Raw genomic sequence first — 22,077 nt, forward strand, 5'->3', positions numbered from 1 at the left:
CTTCTGTTAACTGATTGAATAAAGACACAAAATCAGCAGACTGGCTATGAATGTCTTTAATGTTTCCCAGATCAGAATCACAGCATACAGTGTATAATAACTTCTAAAGTAAACAGAAATATCATCACCTCATTTATTTATATAGTTTTACTTTACTTTTTTTAATAATCATCTTTTTTAAAACTCCATTATTTAACATTTTTCTTCATCTCAAGTCTCGGGTTTCTGAATTCAACAAAGAATGTAAAAACAAGACAACAGGTGCAACTTTGCAATGGAGACCAAGCTGAAGGTTTTCGTGTGTGAGTCAGTGTGCGTGTGTCACTGTCTGTGTGTATGTTTGCCATTGTGGGGCGTAAATCATGTGCTTCCATTCACCATCGACCTGACACAAGATCTCAGAGTGATGGAGTACATGAAACAAAGTCATCTTGCTTTGATTGGCTCACTGCAGTTTACAGGTGTTGAAATACAAACTATCCAAATTGCAGCCCCAACTGTGTGAACCACAGGTCACTTTATACAGTAAACAGTGCTGAGTGTGTGTCCACATACGTCTAGTCTGGTCCACTGTTTAACACACGTACTCAGAGTCTGCAAGTGCACTGGACTTTTCAGATTCCTCAACATTTCACCCATTTCTCAACTGTTTAACACACAAAACTCCTTTCTGCTACATCACATCACTGTACGGTCAACACCACCTCCATAACCACAATGCAACACAGTGTGTGGAAGGAAAACATTGGACCACCTGCATGATCCCATGACTGTATGTGAGGCATCTTACGGTATCAAAGCCCTCATGTCTGTCCCATGTGTGATTAAGTGGCTACATGTAAACACTGCTACATGTGGAGTGAGATAACATTTAATTGACTGCATTTGTGTTTAGAGTCTCAGTTTAGAAGTCCTGACCATAAATCACTGGCCAGTTCCCTACACCACCGTTACATTAGTTAGCTGGCAAAAAGGCAAAGCTGGCATCTATCAGTGCTCTTAGCCTCTAAGATGTTTCCATAAATACCTGGTAATCACACAGATCACACAGCACAGATTCACCAGGAGTATGCTTAAATCACAAGATATATTTTAAAATGAAAGTTTGTTAAAGGCTTTAACAAAAAAGGGGAGAAAAGATCTGGCTACCACAATCCCATAACAAAGAGCAATGAAACCAGTGACTTAAAATGTATTTTTCAAATTTTAAAATGTAATATTTATCAGAAACTAACAGATGCCAACCACGAGATGAATTTCTGCTACAGTGACTTTCCTGGTTAGGAATTGTGATGCTACAGGATGCCCACATGATAACGGGCAACATGATGACAAGACAAGGTAAAGAGAAAAAAAAAGGTCTAATGTCATGAAAAGTGATCATCTGTAAGCATTTTTTTACTCAGCAGTGAAACCTCAAGCTAGTGGTCATTTCATTGCAAACTGCACCTGTTGTCTTTTGTTGTCACAAAATAAGCATTTCATTCATTCACTCAAAAAAAAAAAGAAAAAAGAAAAACAAACAAGAAACTTAATATTTACAAATATTTTGTCTGTTTGATTCTTACACTTAAAAATGTACAGTTTTGATCCTCTTCCAGGTGTTGTGTGTCTGTGTATGTCCTGCCACCCAGTTTGGTATTTTTCTTCTCACATCCAGTTTCCTCAAAGTGGGCAGACTGCAGTGAACCTGACACGATGGCGCCCTCCAGTGTTAGCTTATAAAATAGACAAGGAAAAAGAACAGACCAAACTAAATAATACCTTGTTGCTGTTTTTACCTCCAGTGGTGTCATCGTAGCTGTGTCTTGGTAAAGTTTACCCCACAGCCCCTCACTGCCTTCTTATCCACAGGGGTACAAAAGAGTTCACACAGATCTGATCAGACATATCAGATCCTCCGTAGGACAGATTAACAAGGTATAATCCTGGCGAACATTGTGGATAGAAAGATGGCCATGCCTTTGAATGTCCTTGTTTGCTCATGATCAGTTCATCCCCTCACTTGATCTGATTTCTACATTTAAGGCTGTGAGTCTTTTCCCAATATCCTCCCAAAGTTTCTTTTCCACAGCGTGCACCTTTTCTTGAGCTACTGTCCATCATCTGTTCCACAGCATTTGTCCACCTGCAGCGCACCCAAGTCAGTTGTTTTGTGTTTTACATTGTGCACATATCCCTTTCAATGGGCTTACAAAATCTCTGACAGGAGCAGCCAAGTTTATCTCTCCCCTACCGGCCCTCCCCCACCACCCCTTTTGGGTAGTAATAAAATAGAAAACAAACAGGCTAAAGCTAGAGCACAAGCAAAGACAGCACCGGTGACTAACTTCTCCCATACTGGATGTAGGCTACCATGTGTTCCTGTGGGCTCAAACAACAACACGTTGGTTCAGTTAACATAGTGTATTAACCAGAGTATTACCCATGATCCATGTTTGAGATCCTTAGCAGAGAATCAGAAGGGGGCGTTGCTGAGCTTTAAGCCTGCACATTCTCACCAGGAATGAAAAGCGAAGAATAGGAAACAGCTGTGTTTCTATTACCCTGTTTAGGGGATCTAAGTCCCCTTCTCACCTTGCAGCTCTGTGTACGCAGACCATAAAGGCCCGCCGGTTACCCTCAGTGTGCTTAGAGTTTAATATACAACCGACAAGCTCAGAAAAAGTCACTAGCTTAGTGAACTAACCCTTGAATGTGAGGATAATAGCAGAGCTGAACTGAGGTCAGAAATTGTGTAGAACGGTGCTGACACAGTGAAGTCAGGTGGTTTGGAGTTTTGTGGTCACAGCAGGGGAGTTATGGGTGATCATTGCGGTATGGGCGTCAGTCTTGAATACAAAACTAGTCTACTGACAGAGAGAGGAGAAGGAAGGGAGTAAATGGTGATGATAAGGAGAGGGGGTATGCAGCAGGAAGGAGCTCATTTTAGAGTCTGAGTTTTTACCATGGGGGTGATCCTGCCTGTCTGCCCCTCTATCTCTTTGCTGTCTAATTAGGGCCTACCGATGCCCATGTGAAGCAGTTCTGATATCACACACTCACACAAACACACACTCTCTTTCTAACAAGCACACATCAAACAGAATATGCATGTGCTGGAAATAGGGGTGCAGACAGGAGTAGGAAGGTGTACGTAAAAGAGCAGAGGCTTGTCTTTCTCTGCTTTGTTTCTCACCCTATCTGAAATACAAAAATAATTCTGTACAGGCAAGCTACAACAACAGATTTGGTACCTCACGTACCCTAAAAAACCATAATTTCCATAAAAATGGAAAGAAAAAGTAGCTACTGTAGGATTATGGGGTTGCTGTTGGCGTGCTGCATCACCAGGTTGGAGAAATACCTCTAAATACCATCATGAAGGAGAGAAAGAATGGAGGAGTAAATTCACAGATGTTGATTTCACCGTAAGATTTTTTACATCTTGTGGCAATGACTTTTTTTCTAAATGAGCCTTGGGAGGTGAAGAGGATTTGTTGGGTTACTTCAGGATTTTCTGTGATGTTCTTGAGGTAAAACAAAGACCAAAATATCAGAAGCGGACCGATATGATTTGATTAGATTTGGGAAACGTGCATTGACAGATACAGTGTCCTTTCCCCCGTCATCATCTTTAAAAATAATTCATGCATAGATCCCCACTGAGAAAACCCATTTATATACTTTCTCCTTTGTACACATTTATATATAACTATATATAATATCTTTTCTCTATATCTATATTTTAAGCGAAAAATCTTTCCACAAAAAACAACAATTAAACAAATGCTTGATAAAAAGAAAGAAACAGAAGATGAAAGAAAGAAAAACACAATCGAGGGCCAGTTTGGCACTTTGTCATGAGAACACACAGCATCTGTTAGTTGACAGTAAATAGGAATACTCTAGAATTTTCTTTAGTTTTTTCTCCCTTGATGAGAACGCAAACACAGTAGTACATACTTGGCACCAAGAATGCTGGTAGAATGAAAGTATCAGATATTCATGTTTTCATAGCTATATGCTTACTGTATGTACTCTATGTCCCCACCTACAGCTCAGTAGTTTATGAATCCTTGGAGCAAAAGAGCGCTGGGGAGAGGGAGAGAATCACATGTCGAATGGGGAAAACAAAGCAGGTATAACACGCATATGTAGAAAAGAGAATGATATATGCACACAAAACACTAGGGAGAGAAAAAAAGAGATGACACCAAAGTAAAAAAGGGAAAACAGCGAAAGGCGAGAGGCATTCGTCCCTTCGACAAATGTCAGGGGGCTATAGTCTGGAAACATCAGACTTTCTTTGAAAACAGTATCTTTGAAAGATCTAAATCTCCCCCAAACTGGTCATCTGCTGCCTTGCAGTCAGTTGCTTCTCCACACGCCACCAGTGGAGAGAGCTGCTAAATTTGACAGCACATGATGGAGGAGATGGAGTTGTTTTTGGAGAAACAAGAGAATAAGAAAACAGAACAAAGGCCCACATCCAGAGGCCTCCCTTCTAGATCGTTAGCAGAGCCAGTCTTCCTGGTCCTTAGGTGGCGCTGTGTTGGGTCAGTCCCTACTATACCCTGGTGGTGGAGTGGGGGTGGGGCAGGGTGTTGTTGTGGCCAGTGGAGGGGAAGGTGTTGAAGGCATGGAGAGGCTGCATGCTGGTGATGGTACTGGGGATCATGGTAATGGTGTTAGGTGTCATCAGCGGCACGTCGTCTGGGGCACGGCGCAGTGCCAGTGTGTAGTCAGGTGGGCAGGCGGGCCTTAGGATGTCATGAGGCCGAAGGGGCTCCATGTCATGGTGAGCATCATGCTCCGAGTGCTTCATTTGCAAGGACATAATCTCCTCCTCCTGGCTATGAGCCAGGTCATTGGCAGGGCCGCCTCGCTGAGGAGACAGCCGGTGGCGTCGCATCTCGTGCCGCTTGTCACGCTTGTAGTAAAGGGCAGCAAAGGCCAGGATGTTGAGGAAGAGGAGTGACGCCCCCACAGCGACCGTCACGCTCAGCTCAGTGGAGTAGTCCCGGGTGTCTCCAGGGAAGAGGTCCTGGTGTGGACGCTCTGAACCCTCGGGCTCCGGGTCAGGGGGGAAAGTAGGGTAGGGATGTCGAGTAGTGCGAGGCCCTGGTGTTCTGGGCCAGGGGGGTCTGTGGGTGGCAGGGCCAGGACCTGGTGGCAAGCGGGTGGTGGTTGGGAAGAGCTCCTCATGTAAACTATGGAGATGGGGGACTAATTCCAGCCAGAAGGCCACCTTGTTGGCTCTGTAGTTGTCTCTGACACGAGGTTTCAAGCCAATGTGGAGGTACTGCTTATCCTTCGAGTTGAACTTGGTCCAGATGACTTCTTCAAAGCGGTTGGGCTTGGTGTGAATGAATTTGGTGTCCTGAGGGACTGGCAGGTTGGGGTCCCTAGTGGAGGACAGAGGGGGCACCTCAGTTACAGGATTTCAAGTGGAGTCAAATACAAGGTTTTAATCAATCTGGTTCATCGATTTTTGCAATGAGTACATTAAAACACTTAAGACAACTTTAAAATCTAAGTTTTTATTCATGAACTTACAGCAAAGTGAGACAGGGTTCTAAACTTTTATCAATTCTATTAACATCTGGTTAGTGAGATTGGGCCCTATCCACAGAGACACCTTATTCAAAGGGAAGCAAAGCCTTCGGAAGAACTACTACTGAAGAGACGTCACACTAGCTGGTTCATCCTGCAGTCCCACCACAGGGTGAAAAGAGAACTTGAAATACATTGAAACAAAATAAAATCAGCAAGGCCTACCCAGTCTTGGCAAAGTTGGTCCAGTAGGTCATCACTACGGCGCTCAGCATCACATCATTCTTAGAGAAGTTGCATGGGAACAAGTCTGTGGCACCAATCATGGGCACACCAAACACATACGGTATCTCATCTCCATGGGCAGCGTCGGCCCATTCGGGTCGCGTCTCGGTCTGGCAGTGGTGGTAGAATGTGTAAAAGTAAACCGGGGACTGGAACTCGGCATGGAGTTTTGCGGTGGCCACTGCTGGCGCCACCCACTGATGGTCTGTAAACAGGGCTAGCAGGGTCTTCCTCCGCATGTCACCGTTGTCCCTGTCCGCCCAGTCTGTGTACATGAACTTAATGGTCTCCCTCAGGATGTCTTTACCTGGAGAATAAGACGTAGTAGGGGAAAAGGGACAGGGAGTAAAGAAAAAAGGTAAAGGAGAAAAAAGAGAAATTGTGATAAGTTAAGAGGAAAGTTGTGACAGGGAGGAGAGTGGTTAAGAGTTGTAGAACAGGGTGGAAGAAGATAGAAATACATGTTGCTAAGATGAACTGGAATGTGTGTTTGTATGTGTGAGAGGTAGACAGATATAGTGGACAGAGAAACTGAAAGCACACAAAGGGCAAAAAAGAGAATTTGCCTCTCAGAGATCAAAATGAATGAAAGGCACTTGAGAGGGAGCGTGACTGTATTAGCCAAATGTGCCTGTATTTTCGCTGTGGCTCGCTGTGAGGGGTTTGCAGGCTTGTCTGTTAGGAACAACAGCACTGTGATTGGGAGCTGGCTGCCTGGGGGATGATGAGAGACAGCATTAGTGCCCACAGAGCCTCAAAGGCCAAAGCACAGGCCCACCACGGTGAAAGATAATCTCGATGATAAGCAATCTCTTTAGAATGCCTGTCTTAGTTGATACACTTCGTTGGGTTCACATTTTATTTTATCTTTTCTCTTTATTTTCCCACGTGATGTTTTAAAGTCTTGAATTTAAACTTCAAGCTGTAGGTTTGGACAGGTTATTGTTGATGATACTGAAGCACCTCTTTTTCCGAAAAGTGGCTCAGGTCTCAGGGAATATAAGTACTGTACCTTGATAAGGATCTTCACTATTATAACTAGAGTGGGGTCCAAAAGTATGAGACCACTTTCCCGTGAATGGGAAAGTGGTCTCAGACTTTTGGACTGTATATGTGAAAAAACACTGTATATGTTTTTGTTGTTTTTATTTTGACAATAAATCCTTCAATTTCAGTTTGTGTGTGTGGATCCCAGGCCCAGGAAGATTTCATCTGATGGGGCTCCTTATAAATAAAAAGTACAATACCGCTGCAAAAATCTGTCATCTGAAAGGAGGCAGAGGACATCAAAACACAAATATGAAACCCAATGAGGATAATGTCTCACCCTCAGGGTATCCGTAGAGGTTGTCGACAAAGTTGGAGATGGTGTAATCAAATGCTGCAGCTGAGATGCCGTCATTGTCCTCACTGTCATCCACAAACTTCAGCCCCTCTCCTTGGTTCACTCCTATTAGGATATCATAGTTGAGGAACTCCCCCTGGTGGTGCAGGGAGGGAAGAACATGTTGAGTGCTGATACTGCATTCAAGGCCAGTTTTCAATCTCTGTTCAAGTCTAACACACAGTACAAATCTAAAATCCAAACAGTTACATGTGCTGCTGAACACAATTTTGTTATGTGTTTTTATCTGTGAGGTAGGGGATTTGCAATAGGTTACAATTAGTTTTATTCATATTTAGAATGTGACATTTATTTAAGACATATATAGTACCAATCAAAAGTTTGGACACACCTTCCCATTCACTTGAATGAGAAAGTGTGTCCAAATTTCTGACTTGTACTGTATATCTACAAGGTTTTTAGATTAAGGCGTAGCTTGTGTTGTGGAACCACCACTACAAGCTCAGTTAGAGACAGGAGCAACAAATCTCTTTTTCTCTTTTAATACTGACATGTGTAAGCATCAAATACAGAAGATTTATTCCATCATAAGATAGTTAACACCTCAAAGGTAAATTCTGCAAAGACAATTGCTGCAGATTATGGCTTCAGCTCTAGAGACCTTGTAAGCACTGGGCATGTGTTTTTTTTTGCAAGCCTACAGTATCAATTACCACACAAGAGCCCAATTAAACTTTTGGGATGTGGCTAATTTTTCCCCTCAAATGAGCCAGAAACCTTTTTAATGCTCACCTCTAATTATTCCTTACAGATTATGAATCATTTTGAGGATCAAATAGAAGAGTCTATTAGCCTATTAACAAGGTAGCAGCAGTCACACTTCTTGCATTCCTCACTATGTCTAATACACTTGAAAGGGTTTAAGGAATTGAAGTTGTTATTAGTTATTAGTTGTTATTCAATGATAAAACATTTTTCTTTTCTTTTTTGGTGGGCCTACCCACAGTTTTTTTTCATTTTCTTTTACCTCTGTGAGGGATTTCATTCATTCCCTATGTTACTTTCAACCTAAACATACTGCTTCCAGGTCTGAGTCATAGAAACCCCAAAACTGGCAATTGTAAGATGAATCTAAGGGGTTGCAAGGTGATTATTGTGGTTGGAAGCAAGAAAAAATAAAATTAAGCTACACAAAATGATTTATTCTTGTGAAATACTGCATAGTTTGACGTCTTCAGGCCTCTAAACATTACTCCAATGAAACTGAGAAGAAAATTTTCAATTGATTGTATTACTTACTTCTCAGACATGCAGTCTTTGACAAGGGGTTTGCAAGTACACAATGATTTTTGATCCCAGGCAAAAAAGGTTGAGAACCAATGATATAAATATATACCAACAAATAGGAATCCGTGGTAATGTACATCACCAACACTGTCTTTCACTGTTACAGTATTTTAAGGTGTAAGTTCACACCAGCTGGTGGATGTCACCACCATACCCCTGCCCTGTGGAAATGTCACACTCACACCTACTGCAACAAGTTCTTCATGTTCTCTTCTGTCTGGTGTTTGATCACAGCTCAAGTCACTCTATTTTCACAATGAAAATCCAGTGTAGACTGCTGTATCACGCCTCATGCTGGTACAGACCCTCACCTGCTGCATGAGGATCTCGGGATCGTCCGGCACCACGTCTCCATCCACCACTGGGCCAAAGGCAATGTGGTAGCGGGCTGGCTGGATGTCCTGGTCCACTAGCTCCCTGAAGTTCTTGCGCCTCAGACAGTCAACCAGGTCGGCTGTCTCGGTGTAGGTGCAGCCCACCTTCCTGGCCAAAATCTTGGTGTACTTGAGGGGCTGGTAGTTGACAGACCAGCTGGAGATTGCTGTTCCACTCTGGGCTATGGCCCTGTGGAACAGACCTAAAAGGACAGATGATAGAGAAGCTGGATTTAAATGACATTATGAAGGGAGGAATTTGGCTCAACACATCCTAAAATGATGTGAAAATTTTAGTGATATCACTAAAATGTCATGTACAATTCCCCCTCAATTTGTAGTATTTTTACAAGCATGATGAAGATGAGATCGGTTTTGTTGAAGTCTGACTCTTGCTGAAAGGTCAGTTTTGGGATGGGACAGGATGCAGACACTACTTGATGTGTAAATCATGTATAACTTTGTTCACATATAAATTTCCCCTTTTTTCCAGTCTTAGAATCACAAAACAACTACCACCTGTGATATTTTTCATCTTATCTTTGCTTCTGGAGCAAAACTGGAAGATACAGGTTGGGGCTGCAGACCAAAAGCATCACAGATATAGCATGCTATGGTACAGTTGCTAAAAAAAAAACAGAGACAGGACTGGGAATAAGCTCATCTGAGATGTCAAAAGAGCCTTTTTTCCACTTTCTTGTGCTGGCTGTTTCTTCTCTCAGCCTATCTCTGGCTGTGTTACTGCCTCCCTCTTCTCCTCTTTGTCTCTCTCTGTCTCCTTAGTTCTGCCTGTCCTGTGCTGTTTGAACCACTCAAGTGGCTCGTTAAGGGGCCGCCTGCCTCACTCGTTTCCTCTCGCACTCCCTTTTCTTCTCTTCCCTCTCCTGGGCTGAAGATTGGTCAGTTAATTATTAAGCAGAGCCGCAGAGCCCCCTTTCCCTGGGAAATCAATTATAGTATGAAGTAGCTTGGAAACAGCTACACCTACATATCTGCACTGAGACAGAGGGAGAAACACAGACAGAGGGAGAGGTGGGAGATGGGTGTTATTTTATTCGTCTTCAAAATCAGTTTCTTTGTCACTCCCTAAGTGCCTCTTGCCTTTGCTGCTCAGTACCTTCTTCTATTTTCTACTACTCTGTTCTGATTTGCAATGTCAGAGCATTTTCTTTCCTCTTTCTTTCTTTCTTCTTTTTCCTCCCTCAACAACATTATTACCTGAGCACATCCCCACCAATGATCCCCCCACCTCTCCTCCTTTTCCCCTAAAAGCCTGTCTTACTCTGGATACCATGGATTCTGTCCCCTCCTCTATATCCCCCACCCTTCATCATATCGACATCCCTTACAACCCCGCCCTCCATCCAGTCTGCCACTTCCATCCTGCCATCCATCCTGCACTCCTCTGCTGTCGGGCTTGATTTGTGACGCTGTGTTGTTGACATGATTGGTGTCCTTTAAGGGTGGGGATGACAGACTCCTTACCTGGCATCCCTGGCCGGGGTAGAGGGGGGCATGACAGACAGACGGCGTCTAGAGGACTGATGTTATCGATGCTGATGGAGACGAGGACGATGATGACGATGGGGTGATGACAAAGCAGAGGCATGAATGGACAGGTGGCAGTGGGTGAGGGGGAGGGGGGGTGGAGGAGGGGGGTAGGGGTAGTCAGCAACAGGAGACAAGGGGTTAATACAGGCTTTCCCAACTGTTAGCACCCCCTTCAGCTAAAGTGGGGCTCCTTGAAAAATGAATGAATAAACTACAATGACTGTCATAATTTTTGGTTTCTATTTAAATAAATAAACAAATGAGCATTAGCATTCTTCTTAAAGCCAGTGTACATAACACCTGCTCATCTGAGGAATTAAATTACTTAGTTCAACATTTAATGGACTACTCTTCTTTGCCTCCTTAGCAAGAGTTAGATGAGAAGATTGACACCACTATCAGACATGAGGGTGGTATCAATCTTATCATCTAATTCCCAAAGTGTTAAAATAATTCTTTAAAAAAAAACTTTTCCTTCAAGCAAGATCTAGTGGGAAGTTACTCTTATACAACAGGTTTCAACAGTACTAATATATAACAGTACTGTTATATAGACACTACACCAACACTTTGTGACCACAGTTATCATGATATAAATATATAACTATTGGGGTCTTTGGGAGGTTTTTAACTGCTAAGTGAGTCACCTGCCAATAAGTGAAAAGAGCTGGGTGTCACTGGGTTAATATGAAGGGTTAACAGACATCAGAAGTAATTATAGAGGCTGTGTTAAATGGATACAGTGAAACAGCAGCGGTGCACACATGCTCACTCAAGCTTTGACGACATTTGTTTTCCAGGCACATCTACGCAGACAGCACGAGTCAAAATTAGAGATGTGTCAGACGCCTGCTTGATGCTTCAGACACACACACACACACACACACACACACAGCGGTGATTGAAACAGATGTGTGGTTGTCTGAACATGCTCCCTCTAATCTCTCTCTTTCTTTTCACCCACCATTTCCTCCCTGTTTCTGTCCTTTGCAGTTTGTGTGTGAAAATGAGGAGATGAGAGAGATATTGAGGGAGAGTCCTCGAGCAGCGTAGAGAACAGAGAAGTTACGATCGGAGGAGGACAGCTTCAAGAACAGCATGATCAAAGGCGGCGAGTGCGTGACCATTTGGCTGCGGGTCGTCAGCCACACTGATCTCAATTCAGATCAAAGTCGATTGGACTGTTGGCCTCTCTCTTTTGGTGGTGCAATGTTAACACTTAGCCCTCGGGGTGTGTTGTTGGTAATGGGGAGCATGAGGTCAGATGGATGTAGGTTTTTGACGGAGGTAAAGCCTCTCTGCAGCAGAGCGGTGGACTGTTAACAGAGCCTGGAGCGCTCACCAAGCCAGGTAATGTGGAGTAATGTTGGAGCTCCCCTGTCATTTATCCTCCATAGACATGGAGGAACATAACCTGAATCAAACCAGATAACTCGTTAACCAAATGGCTGCTTAAATTCTTCAGTTCAAAGGACAAGCAGGGCTTTCCTTTGAGGATAGAGGTGTCAAGTGAACATCATAGGATTTACCTATTTCTGTGCTGGATGCTGCAAGCTGAGTTTCCATCAATCCACATGGGTATCGCAGGACCTTGCTACTGCGATTACATTTTGAACATACGTTTTTTTGTTGACTTTTAAAGGTTGAAGCACATGTATACGTGTGTCACCATCTTTTTCTAACAAATATATGGAACAAATACACATAGATGGTGTGTAAATATGAATATTGCTATTTGGGGATTAGTGAGGAATGATCTAAACTGGTAGAATTCATGTAAGCAGCCACAACCCATTAGTCAAGAAATGTGTGGCTAATGAGCGATTCACAGAGCTGGATCCAGGCTATTAGTAAGGTATCAGAAAAATTCCATGATATTCCATGAATCCCATGACCAGTAAATACAGAAACAGTAAATGCAAGTGGATGGTGAGATGACAGATAAAGAAAAACGGATGCTGTACCAAGAAACAAAACAATGAAACAGCAAAAAAGAGCCAATTAGAGTCTTTTCTTTACCCTCCGAGTGGTGTGAGAGGATGAGGAGGTTGACGCAGGACGCCCCAGCTCCGGAGCCGAAGATGGTGATCCTCTCTGGGTCTCCACCGAAGTGGCCGATGTTCTCATTGAGCCAACGCAGCGCCTGAATCTGGTCCAGCAGGCCGTAGTTCCCCTTAGCGGACTGATCGCCGGTACTGAGGAAGCCTGGGTATCGGTGGAAACACAGATGAATGTAGGAAGAAGGTGAAGGAAGATTATTTGCAGTAAGAGAGAGGTACAGACAAGTGGGGAGATAATGAAGGAAAAGGAGGATATAGAGGAAGAAAGGACATAGAGAGGGGAGGAGATGTAGAGAGAAGAGAGATAGTATGATGTCAGTATCAGTACCTTTAGTATTTAGTACCTGTCTGGCGAATGTTCCCTAGTTTGGCCTGTAAATCAGCTTCTGTCTGAGAGGGAATTACATGGTTGCAGAGAACAAGTGTGTGTGTGTGTGCGTGTGCGCGTGTGCAACACTGACATTCATCAAGGAGTAACAGGTGGTACACAGCGAAAGCAAAGGGAGTGAGAGGAGAAATTGCTTTTGCAGCACCTCACTTAATGACGTTTACTCTTTCTAATGCCATTGGGCAGGGACTTTAACACAAAGCCACTTACAATACAGCAGACTGCAGCCTGAGAAAGATAGGTGACCCTAATCTGAATCACACACATAACTGGATTACAAGTGATGACACACCGTGCCTGGAATTTAGGATTGAGTGAGTTCTTCCAAGTTCCTACATTGTTTGTGAGCTATAAGCTATACGGCGTTAAAATCCAGATACATACAGCACTGCAAGCACTTTGTTTACATTTTCAATACTTTGTCTGAATTCAATTTAGGAAATGTTTTGTGATTATTGCTTTGTGTGTTTATAAGTGACATTAAATGCTGTCTGCAAATCAAATTTGCCTTGTGGAATGATGAAGCTCGCCTTCCGTATTGTTAGCTGACATTTGCCTCTCATGATTATTGCTGAGTATCTTTGATTGCTCCACCAAAGACCTAAATCTTTTCTATTTAAGTACCTATTAACTAGCCGCCTCTCAGATCCTAATGGGACTTCTAATTAGAGCTTTATTAAAGGCAGGTGCACTGGAAAGGTCATCCATTAAGTCTATACAGTAGAGGTTAAACATACAGCTAGCAACTAGGATCCATTATAACAGAAACATCTAGTATATTGTCTGTTACGGATACCTCAACAGGGTTATCAAGCTCTTGGCCATTTCTAATTAGACCCAAAATGAAGCGACAATAATTTCTCAATTTGCTATTGAATCAATTTGTTCAATCAGCTTATTTCATGGTATTTATACTGGGCCTTAAAGAGACAGGAACTAAAACGACCTGATCCAGACAGAGGCTGGACTGAGGGGATGCGTAAAGGGCTAGTATGAGTTAAACAATGAGTTTTTTGAACTATAAATCATGCAAAGATATTCCAGTATAGCCCCAGATTAAAAATAGAGACCTGTAAATGTGCAGAATATGTCCCCTTTAATGGCTTACACCAACCGTAGTGCACAACGTCACCCAGTAATTGCTCTCTTCATCTTGCAAGTGCAACTGCAATCAATCGGCATTTATCATCTCTGATGATCCATCAAACAAAACCAATCGAAGCATATACCAATAAGCATGTCATGCATTTGCTGGCTTTTGTGCTGCTCCTTAAACACCACAAACACACAAATAAGCTGCATGTTTGGCTGCATTAATTAAACCAAGCACAAACAAGAGGCAAATAAGCTGCCTAATGCCCTACTGTAATCACCATGTTATATTAAACATAACCGATTATGCTAATGAGGTCATTAATTAAGCTAATTAATGCAATACAGAGCAAATACGTACATCTATGTAGACATTGTTTCTAGTATTAATATTAAGTCCAGATCTTCAAACATGGAAAATTTGAAAAGCAGCTTTTCTTCATTACTGTGCAATTTTAGGGAAGCTAGATCATCTATTCCTCTTTTGCTCTTTAGTTAACATCCTTTCAAAAACATGCACTGCACTGGTGACACATTAAAATACCTAAGCGACTAAATTGGGCTACACAAAGCCAGCAGACACTAAGGATCCTAACATTATCTTGTTACAGCCAAAGCTGTTGTCTTCCCTGCACCTTCATGCTGTGTCCATCTGACTGAGTTAGTGTATAACAGCAGGCCACTTCACCCATCCTCCCCTTCCTCTATATTCTGATAAAATGCTTGAAAAAGCTGGTTAAAACGCCGCAATGCAAGATGAAAGCACAGCTCTGCATGAATAGCCTTTAAAATGGCTGTGGTAAGGAATGGTGGTTAGAGGGGGCAAAGGAGAGAGAGAGAAAGAGAGGCGGAGAGAGAGAGAGAGAGAGAGAGAGAGAAAGAGCAAAGGAGAAGGAGAGAAGGATAGTGGGTGTTCTGTGAGTCCCGGATAGAGGCACAGTGTTTCATCTGCCTCCAAGACACCAGGGGTTGGCTCTCACGCACACACAACACACATACACAGGGACACTGATCAAAGGCTGACACTACAGAGAAGACTGCCTCCTTTTCTCTCCATCTCCCTCTCTCTTCCGCACAAACAGAAACAGACGCACAAAACACGTATACATGCGAGCACACACAAAGACAGAGAAATAATGAAAATATATACTCTCTTCTTTCCCCCCTTTGCACATGTATACAGGGCACACACAAAGCCCAACAATCAAACATTCTAGCGCCCACAAATGATCTGTTGCATGCCTGTTTTTCTGTGTATTTTGAGCAAACACGCAAACACTTTTGTGTATCCATCCTGCAGTCGCAACGAAGCAGAAATGAGCCTTTTATATGCTGTCAGAGAGCCATGAGATTATGCTTATAGAACCAACATGCTTGTACAGGTTTGTTGTGTGTGTATGTGTGTGTGTGTGTACTTGTCATTATGTTTTGTGTGTGTGGGGGTATGCGGAGGCACACGCATCTGTGACTTTGAGTGCATCTGTACATGTGATTATGATGTGTGTGTGAGCAGTTCGGCTGCTGGATGACAAACTATGCATCTAACACATTATATCCCATGTGAATTCATTGTTGGAGGTTGACATGGGTGCCAGAACTCTGTGTGTGTGTGTGTGTGTGTGTGTGTGTGTGTGTGTGTGTGTGTGTGTGTCCTTGGCAGCATAGTAATTATTGTCCATCAGAGGAGTGTGCGTATCGTCCAGAGAAATGAACAGATGTGGGCGGCTCGAAGCTTGTGAATAATGTATAGGACACACACATTTGCACACACACACACACACACACACACATCTCCGATTGTGCCAAGTACTTTCAAAGGTGATGAAAGCCACTTGCCTGTTAGATAGGCTGCATGTTCACCTACCGCCGTCTAAATATGTAATTACAATTACAGCAGCGTGCCTCGCTGCTTATGCCACCGTCTGCACAGCCGGACGGGAGGGGAAGAGGGATTTGGAAGTGGGAGAAAAGGGGAAATGAGAAACATTCCCTTTTTTTTTTAGCGAGCTTAAAAAGGCTTTTTTAAAGATGCTTTTTTTCCACAAACACCACTCTGGCTTAGACACAGCAATTGGCCTTGGGTGATTCGCTCCGCTCTTCTCCCTCTTTCTCTTTGTGCTCTTTCTCTCTCTAAAGTTGTTATTACTATTGCCTGGCTACGACAACCAAATTATCTGTGAAATTATTCAGATTTTATGCCCTTACACTGGGCAGGACCCCACTCGGTGTGTGAGTGTGTGTGTGTGTGTGTGTCTCTGAGCAGAAAAAACAATGGTGTTCTGAGATGTGAACAATCAGCTGAACGAAGCAGAGCCTTGCTCTGTGTCAGTAGCAGTCACCACCTCTCCCTAATCTCTTTCTCCTTTGCATTTCCCTTTTTCTTTCTGTGTTTTCCTTTTGTCGTCTGATTGGGTCAGATTTTTGGAGCAGTCCACTGATTTGCAGTACTAATGTACAGTATTTTATTAGGTGGATAATGATCAGTATATTCAGTATATATTAGAGTTATAGATTATGGTTCTGCTTCTAGGGGGTAGTCTCTGCTTGTATGTTGTTCTTACAGTTCTCTTGGTTTTTGTGTTTAAAGGATAGGTTCAAAAATGTTCGAGTCTTAAAAAACGGACTAAATGGACTGCACTTATATAGCGCCTATAACCACTCAAAGCGCTTTACACTACATGCCAACATTCACCCATTCACACATACATTCATACACAGATGGCAGGGACCGCCATGCAAGATGCCAACCTGCTCATCAGGAGGGGAATCTAACGCATTCACACACACTCACACACAAATGGCACAGCCATCAGTAGCAATTTGGGGTTCAGTATCTTGCCCAAGGACACTTCAACATGCCGACTGGAGGAGCCGGGCATCGAACTGCCAATCTTCCGATTAGTGGAAAACCCGTTCTACCTCCTGAGCCACAACCGCCCCACACGTGCCCATAAGAGCATTGAAACAGGATTCGCTAGCTGTAATCATTCCTCATGTTTACAACAAAGAGGCACTAAAAAGACTAACTTTGAAAGATATCCATTTGATCTGACTAACTGAGACTACTGAAGTCTCATATAAGCTTCAGATAAACTTTAGAATACAGTTTTGCACAAAACAAGGACTGTAGATTTTGTCTCCATACCACTTATATTGTAAGCATATTAAAATGTGATCTTTAAACGCCCAATATGAGCAGTAGGAATGATTACAACGAGCAAAACCTGTTTCAATGTTCATGTGTGCACCTGACTACTGTTTTAAGACTGACTTGGAAATTTGTGAACCTATCCTTTAATGTGATTTGGCTGCTGTAACACTGTATTTCCCACTGGGATTTACAAAGTACTCTCTCTCTCTCTCTTTCTGTATCAGCTTATTGAATACATGTTTGCAGTTCGTTTAGGACCAGTGTGGTTACAGATACTTTGTGGTTGTACTTAACTCATTATAATTATATGCAGGACACCGTCTTCTTTTTATTTTCTATCTATATTACCTGAACAGTGAACGGTATATTAGTGTTGGAGAAGGAAAACCATAGCATTCTTTCTGCTGCTTTGGAATCATTAAATAATAAATTCATATTAACTGCCTAAAATTAGGCTTTTATATGCTTTCACAAGTAAATTTGCACACTTCAGAGATGCAAGCTGCTCGGGCATAAATAGACACATGTGTAAAGATAGCAAAGCGGAGAAAAGAGCCATGTGGAAGCGAGACGCGTCCATCTCGTGACTAGAGGACACCGGCGCGCTTGCTCGATTAACGCCGGCAGATTGTCTCCAGTAGACGTGATGGAACCCGAACGTGACACAGACACGGAAGACAGTTTGTGTCGTTATACATTACATGTTTATCATCAAATATAGTTTAACTATCTGTCTTCTGTTTCCTCTGTCTCTTTCACTGGTTTTCTTTTTCATGGATGCTCCTTCATTCCCTCTTCCCTCAATCATTCTTTTATCTCCCTGGTCCCCTGTGGTTCAATCCCTCCATCTTTCAGGGTTTAGTCTGGGGCTGAGTCTGCTAGTCTCTGAAGTGTGTTTGTGTGTGTGTGTGTGTGTGTGTGTGTGTGTCTGTGTACGTGTTTGGAGGTTAGCTTGTGCACTGTCAGTGGACTCTCTTTCAAGCCTTGTCACTCTCTCGCTACCCCTTTAATGAAGTCATAGGACCAATTGTGTGTGTGTGTGTGTGTATGTGTGTGTGTATGCCTGCATCAATGTGTTTCCAGTATGTTTTGATGTTGTCTCAAGCTGCGTGTGTTGTCATTCTGTATGCTCTGTGTATGTGTGTGTGTGTGTGTGTGTGTGTGTGTGTGTGTGGACGCTGGTGAAAGAGAAACCAGGCCAGCTCCCTGCAGAGCATGACTCTGTTTCTATGAGCTTCAATCTGCACATGCATGTTTGTGTGTGTGTGTGTGTTAAGCATGGAAGAGTGTGATTGCTCTTGTTTTTGTCACCGGCCAGTCCAAGTGTGTCAGAGGGACAGAGAGGAATGAATACATACGCACGCACACACACACACACACACACACACACACACACACACACACACACATACACACACGCACAGAGGGAGGATGATGAGAGCGGCTGACAGAGACAGAATGAGTCACAAAGGGACAAACACAGTGAGAGGAAGTGCGATGATAGATTGTCAGGTGTGTATGTGTGTGTGTGTGTGTGTGTGTAAGTGTGTGTGTATGTCCACAGGGACAAAAAGAAGGACTGGTATCTATTTCACTCTCCTCCTTTAACTAGAGTCTTTATAGAGTGACAGTGTGTGTCTATCGATCAGGTTTTGTTGCCCTGTGAACACTTTTACAGCCCTAAGGAACAATAGCTCACCAGCCTGATCACACACTCCCATCATGAGCCTTTTCATGTGTGTGTGTGTGCTCAGAAATTGAAAAGCCGTCACCTTCACTGTCTCCTGTTTTTTTTTTTTTGTGTTTCCACACTTCCTTTTCACCCTGCTTCCTTCCTTTGACTCCTGTTTATCCATCATTTGGATCCCCTGGGTGTCGCTGTCCCTGGGGGTTTCTATCCAGTCAGAGGGTAATGGTGGGTGAAATAGGGATGCCATGAGGCAGATCGGAAACGATGTAAGGTATAATGTGTACGATTGTGTGGGTAGGAGTTGTACATTGCTACAGTAATTGTTTTTAGTCATTACTGTATTTGCCACCAACCGAAAAGACTCCTATGATGCCTTTATGAGACATAACGGAGTCATTAATGCTGTATCTTACCTATGAGGCTCATCGTGTCATAAGTGAGAGGTGTTGACCATGTAATACCATCATTTTAGTCCACAATCTAGTCCCTGCACCAGGTCAGTAGCTAGATACCAGAAGACTGAAATAATGAAAGTGCGTCAAATATGTAGGATTTGAAGAGAGGAGTGAGTCTGTCTGAGCAGGAGCAAACACAAGTCAATGTAATCGTGGATGACGATTTTGTGTCCACAATCTGGACATATCATAGTAAGTTTTTACATTAATTCTTATCCTTTATTTATTTCTCTGAGCTGTGCTACTAAAGAACCCTGGCACCCCTAAAACTGACAGACAGTATACTGCCTACACAGTCAGTCAGTGTTCCATTAACAGGTTGGGTTGGATCTGATTCAGGACTCTGCCACTAGGTGCTAGTGTCTGATACTAGACACCAGACTGCTCACATCAGAATTTAAAATAATAATAATAATAATTATAAAAAAACATGTCCAGTAGCTAAAGCTGGCCAATATCTGACTTTTAAAGGGGTACTCTATCCGCTTAATACTTTGCTTCCAAAACAATTGGGGAACTTGTGAGAGACAGATTCTTAAAAGAATGGTTGAAATTGAAGCAGCAGAGGATAATATGTCCTGACTTTTTGAGTCTGTGGCAATATGGGTCAAGCTCCAGAATCACTGGATCCTACATTTCCCATAATGCAGCTCCATAGCGTCTTTTGATAGATTCTATCTACCTGATAATTACCCCTGTTTTTCAAACTCAGTATCCCCTGTTTGCAATGCAGGCTTCCTGTTAAAAGTTTGTAGTCAAAGCCCAAGATGAGTCGACAAAGCTCCTCCAGAGTCACAGAAGACACTATACAACTGCTTGTAAGGCTGAGTAGTGCTTACTGTCACAAATATATTGACATGTAAAATGGGTGGCGAAATAAAAAAAAAAGTTTTTACTACAGAGGCAAACGTAGCTGCATATATGAGCACACCAGTATCTTGGTCTAACCCACCTATAAACCTTTTATACAATGCTCCTGAGCAGGGATGGAGGGACGGAGGGAAAAAAGAGGAGATGGAGAGGAGGGAGACAGAGGGAGGAAAACAAGAGCTAATGAATCCCCAAACTGCCGTCCGTGCCTGCTCCAGCAGCAGCAGCAGCAGGAGCAGCTGCGCTGTGCTTAGGATTTACCGAGCAAAACAAACAAACAGCAAAAATAAATGGATAAACACTCATTGTGGGTCTGCAGGGGTGTATGAATGTGGGTGTATGTGTGTCTCTGAGCATCTGAGTGCGCTTGTCTGCATACGGGTCTTTTATTTATATGCTTACGTACATATGTTTGTGTGTCTATCTTTGAATGTATGCGTGCGCCATCGTCTCCTCTTCATGTTTTTGTTCATCCACGGCTGCTAGCGGAGTGAATGGCTGTTGTGTCTGTGCATCTCTGGAGCTAAAATTAGACCTCTGCTATTCCACTACGCGCTGGCAAAATGCTGCAATACTTCAAACAGAGCCCACGCTGGGTTGGCCTAGTTACTGTAACGCCTCCTCGCACAGCACTCAGTTTGCATGGCAGTGAATATAACCAGCATGGTGCAGTTTAGCTGAGCTTGGGTTTTGTTCAGTTGGCATTCTCAATGCCTGTTTGGAAATATTTTATTCTTTTATTACAAAAACAATCTTAATACCTTCCTCAGTTTGCAACTTGTGATGGTTATGTGTAGCTTTGTTTTGGTTACCCAAACTATCATAGTTCCTTAATGGATCAGTTTTTTAATTTTTCATATTATTGGAGGTATGTTTTGCCTTCATCTCATAGCGATACCCCTGGATGAACTGGACTCCAAGTAAACAGAAAGTCTCAGCCTTACAACTTTCACATCAAAACATGTTCAATGAAAGAGGCTGCTTTATATCTGCTCCATTTGAAAAGAGCTTTGCTGTGTTAGGAGTCATTATGCAGCTCCTAACCTCCATTTCAACTCACAGGGTTCGGCCTCGTACCGGGGGAGTGTCGGCGCTGGGATGCTTCTTTCGCCGCTGCACAATTCAAACCAAACCTCAACACTGCATCACTCAGTTTCTCACTCTTTCTCCCACACACACACACACACCTGTACACACATGCATTTACATGATAATCCTGTCCATCAAAAGTAAAACAACATAACAGACATTCATCGAGATGTCTGCCGTTTTCCGAACTCTTCCATGGCAGTGTAATTAAAATATGCAAATGATATGATAAAATGCATTTCATTCTGTTGACGACAATGGCAGTTATGCCGAATGCCTTGAATATTGGAAGGTTATTGTCAGATAAGGCCGCTTCACATCAAAAGTTTGGATGACATGATTGTGTGTTTCTCATATTCCTCTCTCTTGCTCATCCTATCTCTGTGTCTCTTCACACACACACACACACACACACACACACACACACGAGTACAAACATATATACTCAGCAGAGCGTAACATTATTTCGACCTTCCACTTGCATGTACTGTATATTGGGTCAACAATTTGGATAAACAATGCTCTGAAAAATGGCGCACACACACATTTTGTGTGTATTGGAGTGTGTGTTTGTCTTGTTGTCCAAGTCAAAGTTTCAATGCTTACATAAAGCAGATGCTGACAGGTTCAAGTTGTAGCTAATCAATAAAACATACATGGACAGGCAGGGCTATAAGGAAAACACACTGGCAGAGAGAGAGAGAGAGTACACACTACTTATGTGTACATGCCCCTGAACATTCAAACATTCTATCTACCATATGAGCAATTATAAAGTGCTTTTATATTGCTGTAGAAATCTTCATGTCTAACTGTAGCAGTCATGACAGTTCTTCACTCAGAAT

General features: G+C 42.8%; 1 protein-coding gene across 6 annotated transcripts in view; it reads right to left on the reverse strand.

The window, feature by feature from the left end:
- Window positions 1-41: 41 nt before the first annotated feature.
- Window positions 42-22,077, reverse strand: part of nlgn2a (neuroligin 2a) — a 191,985-nt gene continuing 169,949 nt past the window's right edge. For all 6 annotated transcript variants that reach the window (XM_044340570.1, XM_044340571.1, XM_044340569.1 and 3 more), the window contains 5 exons: window positions 12,457-12,642; window positions 8,824-9,089; window positions 7,148-7,301; window positions 5,761-6,127; window positions 42-5,387 (listed from right to left, as the gene is read on the reverse strand). In XM_044340570.1, coding sequence (XP_044196505.1) covers window positions 4,550-5,387; window positions 5,761-6,127; window positions 7,148-7,301; window positions 8,824-9,089; window positions 12,457-12,642 — 1,811 coding nt within the window. In that variant the 3' untranslated portion in view covers window positions 42-4,549. The remainder of the gene's footprint in view (window positions 5,388-5,760; window positions 6,128-7,147; window positions 7,302-8,823; window positions 9,090-12,456; window positions 12,643-22,077) is intronic.

This window comes from Thunnus albacares, chromosome 22 (genome assembly GCF_914725855.1).
Source record: "Thunnus albacares chromosome 22, fThuAlb1.1, whole genome shotgun sequence".
In the NCBI taxonomy this organism is placed as follows: domain Eukaryota; kingdom Metazoa; phylum Chordata; class Actinopteri; order Scombriformes; family Scombridae; genus Thunnus; species Thunnus albacares.